Genomic DNA, 13927 nt, shown 5'->3' with positions numbered 1-13927 from the left:
TGTGGATGTGTCTTCATGGTAGGATGATTTATATTCCTTTGGGTATATACCCAATGGGATAGCTGAGCCGAATAGTAATTGTTTAAAGTTCTTTCAGAAATTGCCAAGCTGCTTCTCACAATGGCTGAACTAATTTACATTTCCACCAGCATGCATTCCCAGTGTATATGCATTCCCTTTTCTTTGCAACATTGCCAGCATCTGTTACTTTTTGACTTTTTATTAACAGCTATTCTGACTGGTTTGAGATGGTATCTCACTGTGGTTTAGTTTTGTATTTCTCTAATGATGAGTAATACTGAGCATTTTTTCATATGCTTATTGGCCACATGTATGTCTTCTTTTGAAAAGTGTCTGTTCATGTCCTTTGCACACTTCTTTTTTTTTTTTTTTTTTTTTAAGAGAGTCTCGCTCTGTCACCCAGACTGGAATGCAGTGGCACAAACTCAGCTCACTGCAACCTCCGCCTCCTGGGTTCAAGTGATTCTCCTGGCCCAGCGTCCTGAGTAGCTGGGACTACAGGCACACATTACCACACATGGATTTTTTTTTTTTTTTGAGAGAAGTCTCGCTCTTGTCCCCAGAGTTTGAGTGCAATGGCTCGATCTCAGCTCACTGCAAACTCTGCCTCCCGGGTTCAAACAATTCTCCTGCCGCTGCCTCCCAAGTAGCTGGGATTAAGTCACCTGCCATCATGCCTGGCTAATTTTCGTATTTTTTAGTAGAGACATGGTTTCACTATGTTGGCCAGGCTGGTCTCAAACTCCTGACCTCAGGTGATCCGCCCACTTCGGCCTTCCAAAGTGCTGGGATTACAGGTGTGAGCTACTGTGCCTGGCCAAAGGCTTTTTTTTTTTTTTTTTTGAGACAAAGTCTCGCTCTGTCGCCTAGGCTGCAGTGCATTGGCGCCATCTTGGCTCACTGCAACCTCTGCCTCCTGGGTTCAAGGGATTCTCCTGCCTCAGCCTCCCAAATAGCTGGGATTAGAGGCACCCGCCACCACGCCCAGCTATTTTTTTTTGTATTTTTAGTAGAGATGGGGTTTCACCATGTTGGCCAGCATGGTCTTGATCTCCTAAATTTCCTAACCTCGTGATCCGCCAACCTCTGCCTCCCAAAGTGCTGGGATTATAGGCGTGAGTCACCACACCCCACGCGTGGCTAATTTTTGTACATTTGGTAGAGAGAGGGTTTCACCATACTGGCCAAGCTGCTTTGTCCACTTTTTAATGGGGTTGTTTCTGCTTGTAAATGTAGTTTTTAACTAAAAATAACATTTATGAGATCTACTCATAATCAGCACATCTGAGTGTTCCTTCTGTTTCTACTAATTCCTAGAAGTGTTAATAGCTTTAAAGGTGGTTATCAATATGAAGAAGAAAAACCAAGAAGCATGACCAAGTTGCCAACTAGAAAGAAAACCAATGAAAATATGCTTCTTTAATAACAACTGCTTTTATAAGACCATGCAGATGGGTATACCAAATTTATTCAGAAATATTTCCATAAGCTAAATGAACTAATCATTCAACTATTTTTAGTCATAATGTACAGAGATAAATTTTAAAATCTCAATAACTAAAGCCAAAAAACCCAGAACCACTTGGGTAAACTATAAACTGGAGACTTTAAAGACTAACTTAAACATAATAAAGAATTCAGAGAAAGTATATAAAGCACTGCAATACTTAACAGGGAAAAAGAAATCAAGACAAAAGATAACATGATGAGGCCAGGCTTGGCAGCTTTACACCAATAATCCCAGTACTTTGGAAGGTCAAGGTAGAAGCATCTCATAAGCCCAGGATTTGAGACCAGCCTGGGCAACACAGTGAGACCCTGTCTCTACAAAAAGTAAAAGTAAAAAACTTAGCCAGGCATGGTGGCATATGCCTGTAGTCCCAGTTACTCAGGAGGCTGAGGTGGGAGGATCACTTGAACCCAGGAGGTCAACACTGCAGTGAGCTGTGCTCACACCACTGCACTCCAGTCAGGGTGATAGACACTGAGGCCTGCCTCAAAAAAAAAAAAAATAAAAAAATCCAAGAGCAAGTATAAAGGAAGTTCATCAAAAAACTCTAAAAGCAGTACAAAAGGTAAACTAAAAAATAGCCCATGGTTGGCCGGGCATGGTGGCTCACACCTGTAATCCCAGCACTTTGGGAAGCTGAAATGGGAGGACTGCTTGAGGCCAGGAGCTGGAGACCAGCCTGGTCAACACAGAGAGACCCCATCTCTATTTATTATTTTAAAAAACAAGCAAACAAAAATAGCCCACGGTAAAAAAGAATGAAAACTAGAAAGTGAATAAAAATAACATGGAGCAGAGCTTACACAAACAAATTAGGTCCACAATCCAATTCACTTTGGGATAAATATAAAAGAAACAAGCTAAGTGATTCTGGTAACACTTCTCTACTTGGATTCAGGGTTTCCTTATTTTCTCTGTAATAAAAATATGTATTTATTTATCTTTGTTTTTTATTCTCATATGTTCTCCCAGTGAATGCGTTTTTACTGACAACATGATATTCATTGTATACACTGAGCATGCATATTCCATAACTGTGCTTTCCTTTGAGAACTAAATTGTACTACAGCATTATGAGTAATCTACTAAAATGTAAAACTATGTAAAATACACATTAGCTAGTTACTATAATCAAATTTACTTTTATTCATAAATTATTTTTTCAAACAACATTTACTACACTGAAATAAAAATTTATCAACAAAATATTAAAATCTGGTTTATAATTTTGATTTTTAAAGTGAGGAAAATTCTACCTTGGCAGTGAAGACAGCCTGTCTTGCCTCAGGTATCATATAAAGTTGCTGAATAGTAGAAGCTAAGTAACAAGTAGCTCCAAGGTTAGTAAGGCCAACAAATCTACATTCAGCACGGACATCTTCATGAGGCCAGTAATCCCATTTATAAGGTGCATGGGCTGCTGAAGAAAGAGGGAGGAAAAGATCCCCCCCAAACAAACTATGAAACATAAGGTATTTTGCTTACATTAACAGCCTCTACCTCCATTAGTTACCTCATTAATATATATAGAACATTATATACAATTTTTTAAATAAAGAATACACATGGAAACTTATTTATTCTCTAAAAATTCAAGACTTTTAAAACTTGATTTTACTTAGCCCCAAATTAGTTTTACAGAAAGAGCCAAAGTATTTAAAATGCATATAAAAAGGTCCTTCACATCAATGTTTACTTTTTAACTTTAATAACACCCTACCAATAATCATTTATAATGTTAAAGTATGTGAAGAGCAGATTCTTTTGTTAAACAGTGCCCTCAAAATCTTATTTCTGAATTAAAAATTTATAAAGATTAAAGGAAAAGAAGAATGCTTACACTGCATGTGTTGTGCCATAACCCAGTTGTGTATTAGCCTGTAGTTCTCAACAGACCCCTTTACCATCTCTACTAACAAATCGTAAGCAGCAGCTCTTGAAGAATGTGATTTGCACTTTGGCTGTTGTCGGTCCTTCAGACTTGGCAACAAAAACAAGAGATTGAAGATATCTCTCAAAAATTCCTGGGGAGTAAAAGCAAACATGTTATCTAAACTGAGATATTAATTACATTCCAAATATAGTTAACATATAAACAGGATGACAGGCTACAATTAAGCTACTCAAAAACGTGTAGCAGCATGATATACCATCATCTGAAAGTCCTATGTTCATTTCTCTTAGAGAAAACGAAGGCAGCGATCATCTTTTACTCTTCTCTCCTTTTTGATACCTAATAAGCTCATTCTTAGACTCTTCACATACAATGTTGTTATTTTCTATTCCATTAAGTGATGTAAAGTTTTTGTTAAGGCCTCATTACTCCCTTGACAAGTCTGACTGGCGCTTCTGCATTAACTTTCCCCTTACTTCACTCTACTAATAAATAATAGCAACAATAACAGTGGCAAAATCAACAGTTTACTTATATGGTTGAAAGGTAGTACTGTTGTACTTTTTCCAAAATTTAGTCTGTCTGAGAAAGGGGGTGCTGGGTTATCTTTTCCACTTGTTTTTTTCTAATTGGTCCTTTGCTATTTTACCAAGTTATTACCCTCACACATCCCAAATAGTACTATGGTACATTGTTCTACAGTATAAAACCTCCTGGAGTACTGTGCAGAAAAGAGATACCACAGTAAGACTGAGGATACCCACAGAAAGGCTAACCTTTGCCTACAGTCTGCAAACGTCACTGGTAAGTAAACAGTTCCCGACAATGATAAAAAACTCTCCAAGTGAAAACAGTGGCTCACTGTGCCTAACAGGTTTATGCTAAAGACCTGTTTTCCTTTCAGGAGTCTGGAGTCTGGGCAACTATGGTCAGTTATCCAGTCACTATGTGCCTACATGAGCCACCCTGTGATAAAACCAAGGACTCCTAGGCTCAAGAGAACGTTCTTGGTAGACAATACATCACATGTGTTGTCATGCTCACTGAACACATCCTGTGGAACTCCAATGGAAGACAACTCTTGGAAAGTTGCAACTGGCTTCCTCCAGACTTCGCCTTGACACCTTTTTCTTTTCATGATTTTGCTTTGTATCATTTTGCTGTAATAAATCTTAGCCATGAGTATAACTATATGCTGAGTCCTGTGAGTTAGTGAATCAACAAACCTGGGGGTGGTCAGGGAAACTCTTGAAAGACGTATCAAAAAAAGAAATTTTTGAAATATTTTTCCATAATAACTTCACCTCTTTCATCTATTGTTAAAGAATGTGTAATTCATAGTTCTTAGCAAAGAAAAGTAAGTTTAGCTAGGAAACATGGAAAGTGGTTAGGAGGTTTTTTTTTCTTTTTGAGACAGAATCTCACTCTGTCACCTGGGATGGAATGCAGTGGCACAATCTCGGCTCACTGTAACCACCGCCGCCCAGGTTCAAGCGATTCTCCTGCCTCAGCCTCCCGAGTAGCTGGGATTACAGGCACCTGCCACTACATCCAGCTAATTTTCTGTTTTTTTTTTTTTTGTTTGAGTCTTGCTCTGTTGCCCAGGTTGGAGTGCAGTGGCGCCATCTCAGCTCACCCCAAGCTCCGCCTCCCGGGTTCACGCCATTCTCCTGCCTCAGCTTCCCAATTAGTTGGGACTACAGGTGCCCGCCACCACATCCGGTCTTAATTTTTTGTATTGTTTAGTAGAGACGGGGTTTCACCGTGTTAGCCAGGATGGTCTCTATCTCCCGACTTCGTGATCCATCTGCCCGCCTAGGCCTCCCAAAGTGCTGGGATTACAGGCGTGAGCCACTGCACCCAGCTTATTTTTTGTATTTTTAGTAGAGATGGGGTTTCACGATGTTGGCCAGGCTGGTCTCGACCTCCTGACCTCGTGATTTGCCCGCCTCAGCCTCCCAAAGCGCTGGGATTACAGGTGTGAGCCACTGCACCTGGCAAAGGGCTTATTTTTATAAGCCTTTCACAGAAAGAACCTACTCATATACCTCACAGAAAGAAGAACCTGCTCAAACTATGACCTGAGAGAATATTAAAAATAGTTTTTCGTGATTGATATGGTTTGGGTATTTGTCCAATAAAAGAATTATTGTCTTAGTCTGTTTAGGCTGCTGTAATAAAATATTGTCAACTGGGCCGGGTGCAGTGGCTTACGTCTGTAATCCCATTTCACCACATCTAATGGTGAAATGTGCTCCCCAGTGTTGGAGGTTAGGTCTAGTGAGAGGTGTTCGAGTCATCAGGGTGTATCCCTGAAGAGCTTGGTTCCTACCACACAGGAATGAGTGAGTTCTCACTCTTTGAGTTCATGCAAGAGCTGTTGTTTAAAAAAAAAAAAAAAAAAAAAGTGTTGCACCTCCCACCTCCCTTTCTCACCATGTGACACAGCTATTCTCTCATGGCCCTCTGCCGTGAGTAAAAGGCTCCTGAGGCCTCAACAAATAAACCTCTTTTTTTATACCCAGCATCAGGTATTCCCTTATAACACCGCAAAATGGACTAATACAGCAATAGATCATAGGGTAATTTTTGACTTATAATTCAGAAGAAATTCACTTTAAAAAGTTATCAAAAACTTCCATGTGCACTAAAAACATTATGTAAATAAGGTTTTTCAGAATTCACATATATAAAAATAGAAAATAGGAAGAGAGAATTAATGAACACTATCATTCTAGCTTAATATTCACCTACAACTCTATTAATAAGGCCCATCCTTCTCACTAATGCATATTTTCAGTAGAATTTCATTTTTTAATGTTTCATACTAGTTTGGCAAAACAAAATATATTTATGCTCCTTTAATTGCCATGTCCCAATAATAAATGTAATGTAATAACTAAATATAGAAGAAATTTAAGACAATACCATGTACACAGGAAGTATTTTTATTAACTTACATATATTTTGTTGTAGAGAAGTATGACAGGCAAATAATAAAAGATGTTCAAAGATACTAATAAATACATTACAATTACATTCTGTGGGGGAATCAAGTGGAAATACTGTGGAGGAATTAGGAAAAAATTTAGCTAAGTAAAATTTCAGAAAGGAGAGTTTGGAGACGATCTCACTCCATCACCCAGGCTAGCGTACAGTGGTGGGATCATGGCTCACTGCAGCCTCGATCTCCCAGGCTCAGTCAATCCTCCCAGCTCAGCCTGCTGCGTAGCTTGGACTATAGATGCTCACCACACCTGGCTAATTTTTTTTTTTTTTTTTAATAGAGACGGGGTTTCACCAGGTTGCCCAGGCTGGTCTCCAACTCCTGGGCTCAAGCAATCCTTTTGCCTCCACCTCACAAAGTGCTGGGATTACAGTTGAGAGTTTAGAAATTTTAAGAGAGATGAATAAAAGTTGCTACAGCACTTACATTTCATTAATCTAAAAGAGGACCATAATTTTGTCTTTGAAAACATCAATTTCAATAATTTCCCGAATGTATACTGTCTACAAAGACTTAAAATTCAAAAATTTACAAATTTAAAAAATCTGTGAGGAGACATCTAGGTTTTTCAAGATTAAGAAATATGTAAACAATAAAAGTTTAAAGACTAGTGCACTCTGCTGGTTTTCAATCCATTACCAGATTTATTTTGTTAATGCACATCCTTGACATTATTTGATCAAAACCTTAAAAGGCTCCTGTTTTTACAATTATCTACTGATACATAATAATTATATATATTAATGGAATATATTATATTTTGACACAAATACAATGTGTAATGACGAAATCAGGGTACTTGGAATACCTATCATTTCAAGCATTTATCATTTCTTTTATTGGGAATATTTCAAATCCTCCCTTTTAGCTATTTTGAAATACACGAAAAAATTTTTTAACAATAGTCATCCTACTGTGCTACTGAGCACTAGAATTTATTACTCCAAGTGTATGTTTGTATTCATTAGCCAATCTCTCTTCATCCCATCCCTTCCCAGCCTAAAATTACAAAAGTAATTGCCATGGCCTAAAAGTTTTTGTCACTCTGAAATTTGTATGTTGAAACCTAACCACCAATGTGATGGTATTAGAAGGTGGGACCTTTGGAAGGTTATTAAGCCATGAGGACTCTGCCCTTATGAAAGAAGCAGTAGAGAGACCTCCTACCCGTCCCATCATCTAAGGGCTCCATGAGAAGGTGCTATCCGTGAATCAAAAAGTAAGCCTTCACAAGACACCGTGAATCTGCCAGAGTTTTGATCTTGTACTACTCCCAGCCTCCAGAATTGTGAAAAGTAAATTTCTGTTGTTATAAGCTACCCAGTATACAATATTTTATTTTATTTATTTTTGAGACAGAGTCTTGCTTTGTTGCCAGGCTGGAGTGTAGTGGCACAATCTCGGCTCACTGCAGCTTCCACCTCCCTGGTTCAAGGGATTCTCGTGCCTCAGCCTCCCGAGTAGCTGTGATTACAGGTACGCACCACCATGCCTCGCTAATTTTTGTATTTTTAGTAGAGACCAGGTTTCACCACATTGGCCAGGCTGGTCTCAAACTCCTGAGCTCAAGCAATACGGCTGCCTTGGCCTCCCAATGTGCTGGGATTACAGAGTAAGCCACTGCGCCTGGCCCAGTTTACAATATTTTATTACAGCAGCCTGAACAGACTAAGACAATAATGCTTTTATTTTATATATAAAAATAATTTCCTGTGCCCACAATAGATGGCCACCAAGTTTGCCCTATACTGCCTAAAACATTGGCTAAACTGAACCAACCAATTTTCTGCATGAAACCAGTGCTTTCCTATGACTTAATTTTTACTCATATTCTTTCCTATGACTTAAATGTTTCCCTTACTTTTCTACAAAAGATATCCATTAAAAAAGCTGTATCTGGCCAGGCGCTGTGGCTCATGCCTGTAATCCCAGCACACTGGGAGGCTAAGGTGGGCGGATCACCTGAGGTCGGGAATTCGAGACCAGCATGGCCAACATGGTGAAAACCCACCTCTACAAAAACAAAACAAAACAACAACAACAAAAAATTAGCTGGGTGTGGTGACACACGCCTGTTAATCCCAGCTACTCGGGAGGCTGAGGCAGGGGAATCACTTGAACCTGGAAGGCAGAGGTTGCAGTGGACCGAGATCACACCACTGCACTCCAACCTGGGCGAAGCTTTATCTTCTTCAAAGCCTTTCCTAATCATGTCAATGCAATCTGATCTTCTAAATCTCTGATGATTCTCTTTTTAATAACTATTATTTATTTCCATGAAGTATAAATATCATGAGCAGCCATAATTTGTAAGGGTACACGCAAATTTTGCATAAGACAAATGTACTGTTTGACTGTCCGTTCTAAGAATCAGGTCTGAGTTGCAATCATCCATTTGCTCAACATAGTTTTTAGACACTATGCAAAGCAATAGAGATAGGAATGATACTCATACTTTAAAAGGAGAAGAAAGGAGGAATGGAGAAGGAGGAAAAAAGGAAGAAAAAGGAAGGGAGGAGGAGAAAGAAAGGAAGAATGAAGATTAGTACCACTGGAAAGGTAAAAGAAAGAAGAACGGAGAAAAGAGGGGAAGAAGGGGGAAGGAGGAGGAAGCAGTAGTAGTGATAGTGGTGGTGTTGCTGATGACAGATTATTATGCAGCTGCAAAGTGTAAAATATTTATCATGTTTCTTTATAGAAAAAATTTACCAAATCCTGCATGAAAGTAAGTTCTAGAAATATATTTTTAAATACTTAAGGAAAAAAGTAAAAATCATTAGAGTAGAAGAGATTTTAAATATCTTGGAGTTAAGGCATATTTTCCTTAATATTACAAGAAAACCAACTGCCTTCAATACCTCTACTCGGATATCTAACTGACATTTCAAATTTAATATTTCCAAAACAGAACTCTTGGTTTTACCGCCCATTACCCTCTCCCATTTCTGAGTTTTCCTTTTCTTAATAATTGGCATTATCATTCCCTTAGCTTCTCACGCTTAAAATTCAGGAGTCATTCTTGGCCGGGCATGGTGGCTCACGCCTGTAATCACAGCACTTTGGGAGGCCAAGGCAGGCGTATCATGAGGTCAGGAGATCGAGACCATCCTGGCTAACATGGTGAAACCCTGTGTCTACTAAAAATACAAAAAATTAGCCGGGCATGGTGGCGGGCACCTGTAGTCCCAGCTACTTGGGAGGCTGAGGCGGGAGAATGGTGTGAACCTGGGAGGCAGAGCTTGCAGTGAGCTGAGATCACGCCACTGCACTCCAGCCTGGGTGACAGAGGGAGACCTCATCTCAAAAAAAAAAAAAAAAAAAAAAATTAGGAGTCATTCTTTATTAACCTCTCTCAAATCCAACATATCTATCCAAATCTGAGACCTGTGAGCTCTACCTTCAATAAATATTCCACATGAAAGCACTTTTCACCATTGTCCCTCTCTGGAACCATCTAAAAACTTCCTAACTGGATCCCTTGACTCATACATTTGCCCTCTGAGTTTGCCCATAGACTAATTTTCCAACTAGAGTACGAGTAAACCTTTTAAAATGTTAATTCAGATCACATCTCTCCTGTATGAAATCTTCTAAAATTTTCCCTTAACATCGAAACCAAGGGGAAATTATAATTTGACTACATGAACATGAAGACCTTTTCAATAAAGAATGCTAAAAACAACTAACTTAACATTATTCTGAATGTTTGAGAAAAAATTTGGTGAAGAAATGGAAAGAGTTAAACTTGTAAAAGAGGAAGTAATAGAATTACTTGCAGATGATTGTGACATGAGTCTGCTTAGGGAAAATAAAAGAAAAACAAGAATTACCTGCACATAATAAACCAAAAACAAATGAAGAACCAAAGAACACTAACAGCTGAAGATAACTGAAAACAGTCTAGCAACAATAAGTCAATTTCAGATGGCCTGCAACAATTGTATACACAAATTCTTACTATACATAAATGACAAGTTAAAAAACATAAGCAATGATTCCTTATCAACATATCAACAAAGGACAAAACTCCTAAGAATAAACTTACTAAGAAATACTTAAAACCTAAATTTTGTAGGAAAAAAACTTTAAAATAAAAAACATAAAACGATTGGCTTTGCATAAATACAACAAATCATACTCTTCCACAGGCAAAGTGAGTATCATAAAGTTAATTCTGCATCAATCTGGAAATATAATACAATCTCAACCAAAAAAGTAACACAATTTTATTTTTTTAAAGAACTAGATGAACTGATTCTAAAGTTTATGTGGAAAAATAAATACCCAGGAAAATACTGAAAAGAAATAATAATGAAAATGGACTACTTCGGTCAGGCGTGGTGGCTCATGCTTGTAATCCCAGCACTTTGGGAGGCCAAGGCAGGCGGATCACCTGAGGTCAGGAGTTTGAGACCAGCCTGACCAACATGGTGAAACCCTTCTCTATCAAAGATACAAAAATTTGCTGGGCGTGGTGGCAGGTGCCTGTAGTCCCAGCTACTCAGGAGGCTGAGGCAGGAGAATCGCTTGAACCTGGAGGGCAGAGGTTATAGTGAGCCACTGCACCACTGCACTCCAGCCTGGGTGACAGAGTGAGACACTGTCTCAAAAAACAAACAAAGGGACTATCTCTACAGGATATTAAGTTTAAATCTACATAATTAAGACATGATATTTGTGAATGAACAAACAAATCAATAAGATGAAACAGAAAGTCCAGAAATACATATGGTAGTTTATTTGAAAAAGGAAGCATTTGTAATCAGTAGAAAAAAAATAAATTAGTTAATTATTAGGATAACTGGGTACATATCTGAAAAAAAGTTATCCATTTCATTCCTTTCACCTAAATAATTTCCTGATAGAAAAACTTAAATGTAAAATATTAAGTTATGAAAGCATGAAAAAACAGGAGTTTTTAAAAGTATAACACAACATCTAGTAGCTGTAAAAGATCAATAAACCTGACTACATGAAAAAAAAATTCTGCTTGGAAAATAAGCAGGCCAGGTGAGGTGGTTCACGCCTGTAATGCCAGCACTTTGGGAGGCCAAGGTGGGCGGGTCATCTGACATCAGGAGTTCAAGACCAGCCTGGCCAAAATGGTGAAATCCGGTCTCCACTAAAAATACAAAATTTAGCCAGGCATGGTGGTGCATGCCTGTAATCCCAGCTAGGAGGGAGGCTGAGGCAGGAGAATTGCTTGAACCTGGGAGGTGGAAGCTGAGGTAAGCTGAGATAATGCCACTGCACTCCAGCCTAGGCAACAGAGCAAGACTCTGTCTCAAATAAATAAATAAATAAATAAGAAACAAGCATAACAAAAACCATGAAGTCAAGACAGAAAAAAAAAAAATCTTGCAATTCATATTACAATGAGATAGTTTCCTTAATATAAAATATTTTACAAATTAGTTAAGGACTGTAACATACATAACAGGGATAAAGGAAAAGGATCTGAGCAGTCAGAGAAAAGATAACACAAATGGCTTTCAAACACTTGAAGGGAAGTTCAGCCTTACTAATAAAAGTAATAGAAAATAAAACCAAGAGAATCTTTTTGCACCTATCAGACTGGTAGAAATTATCTAAACGTATAGTATGTTGGCAGAAATGTTGGAAAATTGGAAATTAATCTCAGGTTGTAGGTACAAACATAAATTGGCTCAGCCTCCACAGTTACCTTGGTTTTCGTTTTTAACATAACCAAAACCATAAATGTATACTCCATGAACTAGCAGTTCTAACTTTTAGAATGTCTTCCTACATTTCCTAAATCTATGTGTTAAATGTAAAAAGATCTCTGTAATATCACTAGAAATAGTTTAAGACAATGTTGATCATTACGAAGCTAAATATATTACATACATGCAGATAAAATAATATTCTGGGCCAGGCATGGTGGCTCATGCCTGTAATCCTGGCACATTAAGAGGCCGAGGCAGAAGGATTGCTTGAGCCCAGGAATTTGAGACCAGCCAGGGCAACATGGCGAAATCCCGTCTCTACGAAAGATTTTAAAAAATTAACCGGGTATGGTGGTGCCTGCCTATAGTCCCAGCTGCTTGGGAGGCTGAGGTGGGAGGACTGCTTGAGCCTGGGAGGTGGAGGTTGCAGTGAGCTGAGATCATGCCACTGAAGTCCAGCCTGGGTGACAGAGCCAGACCCCATCTCAAAGATAATAACAATAATAATATTTTGAAGTTACTTTTACAAAATGAATAGCCAAGCACGGAGGTGTGCACTGGCTCACATCGGTAATCCCAACAGTTTGGGAGGCCAAGACAGGAGGATCACTTAAGGGCAGGAGTTTAAGAACAGCCTGGGCAACACAGCAAAACCCCATCTCTACAAAAATAAATAAATAAATAAATTAGCTGGGCGTGATGGCGTATGCCTATAATCCTAGATACCTGGGAGGTTAGGGCAGGTGAATCACTTGATCTAGTAGTTCAAGGCTGCAATGAGCTATGATTGTGCCACTGCACTCCAGCTTGAATAAGGAGACCCTGTCCCTTTTTTTTTTTTTTAAATGAACTGTTTATATACTGAATTTGAAAATCTCTAAGATAGGTGAAAAAAAAGCAAAGCATAGAACACTATGTTTAATGTGTTATCATGTGTAGACAGTATTGCATAATGGTTAACCAATGGTTAAAAGTAGACAGTATTGCATAATGGTTAACCAATGGTTAAAAGTGAAGAGTAAGTGACTCAGTCATGCACTACTCGTTTAACCTGTCTATGCCTCAGTTTCATCATCTGTCAAAACTGGGTCTAATAATATCCACCTTTTAAAGCCTCAAAAATTTGTCCCAGGATAACAACTTGTATAAATCAATGAACAGCAGAGAAGTAAAAAAATAGTAATAATAAAGAGAAATAAGACTTTGGAAAAAATACATGCAGCAAATACGACAGAAAGAGCTGACATATTCAAAATAAATAACTTTTACAAATGAATGGGAAACCATATACTGACTGAACAAATAAATATCAAATACAAACAATAAGTAAATGGAAAGAAACTCATTCACCAATTAACAAAGAAATAAAATTAAAGCAACATCAAAATTGGCAAATATCTCAGTGACATAAGAATCTGCAGATGCTTGAGAAAGGCATTCTCATACAGTGTGGCTACAAGTGTAAACTGATGTATCCTTTTGTATACCGATATAAACCACGGATTAAAATCAACCTATTTTACTTTTAAGAGTTCTTGAGTAAATAATGGGACAAGTATGCAAAGATGCTGCCTTTACAGTTTTTTCTATAACTTCATAAATGTCAAAGATTTAAATTATTGCCTCTTAGTCAATTTTTAAAAATACATTTTCTTTTTGAATGTACTCATTTTTTAGTGAAAATCGATCACAGAATACTATTTATAAACTGTAAAATTTCTATAAATATGAATTTTATGCGTATTTACTGTATCCATGAAAAGTCCTGGAAGGCCATCACCATCGCGTGACAGGAAATCAAACCAAAT

The 13927-nt window shown here is 38.1% G+C and overlaps 1 protein-coding gene across 8 annotated transcripts in view; it reads right to left on the bottom strand.

Annotated features, from left to right (window-relative positions):
* The window catches only part of USP34 (ubiquitin specific peptidase 34), a 280827-nt gene that overhangs the window by 74754 nt on the left and 192146 nt on the right, over positions 1-13927 (bottom strand). For all 8 annotated transcript variants that reach the window (XM_054475044.2, XM_063648690.1, XM_063648687.1 and 5 more), the window contains 2 exons: positions 3372-3555; positions 2788-2948 (listed from right to left, as the gene is read on the bottom strand). In XM_054475044.2, coding sequence (XP_054331019.1) covers positions 2788-2948; positions 3372-3555 — 345 coding nt within the window. The remainder of the gene's footprint in view (positions 1-2787; positions 2949-3371; positions 3556-13927) is intronic.

This window comes from Pongo pygmaeus, chromosome 12 (genome assembly GCF_028885625.2).
Source record: "Pongo pygmaeus isolate AG05252 chromosome 12, NHGRI_mPonPyg2-v2.0_pri, whole genome shotgun sequence".
NCBI lineage: Eukaryota > Metazoa > Chordata > Mammalia > Primates > Hominidae > Pongo > Pongo pygmaeus.
The sequence above is the reverse complement of the archived record's forward strand: the minus strand, read 5'-3'. Positions and strand labels throughout refer to the sequence as shown.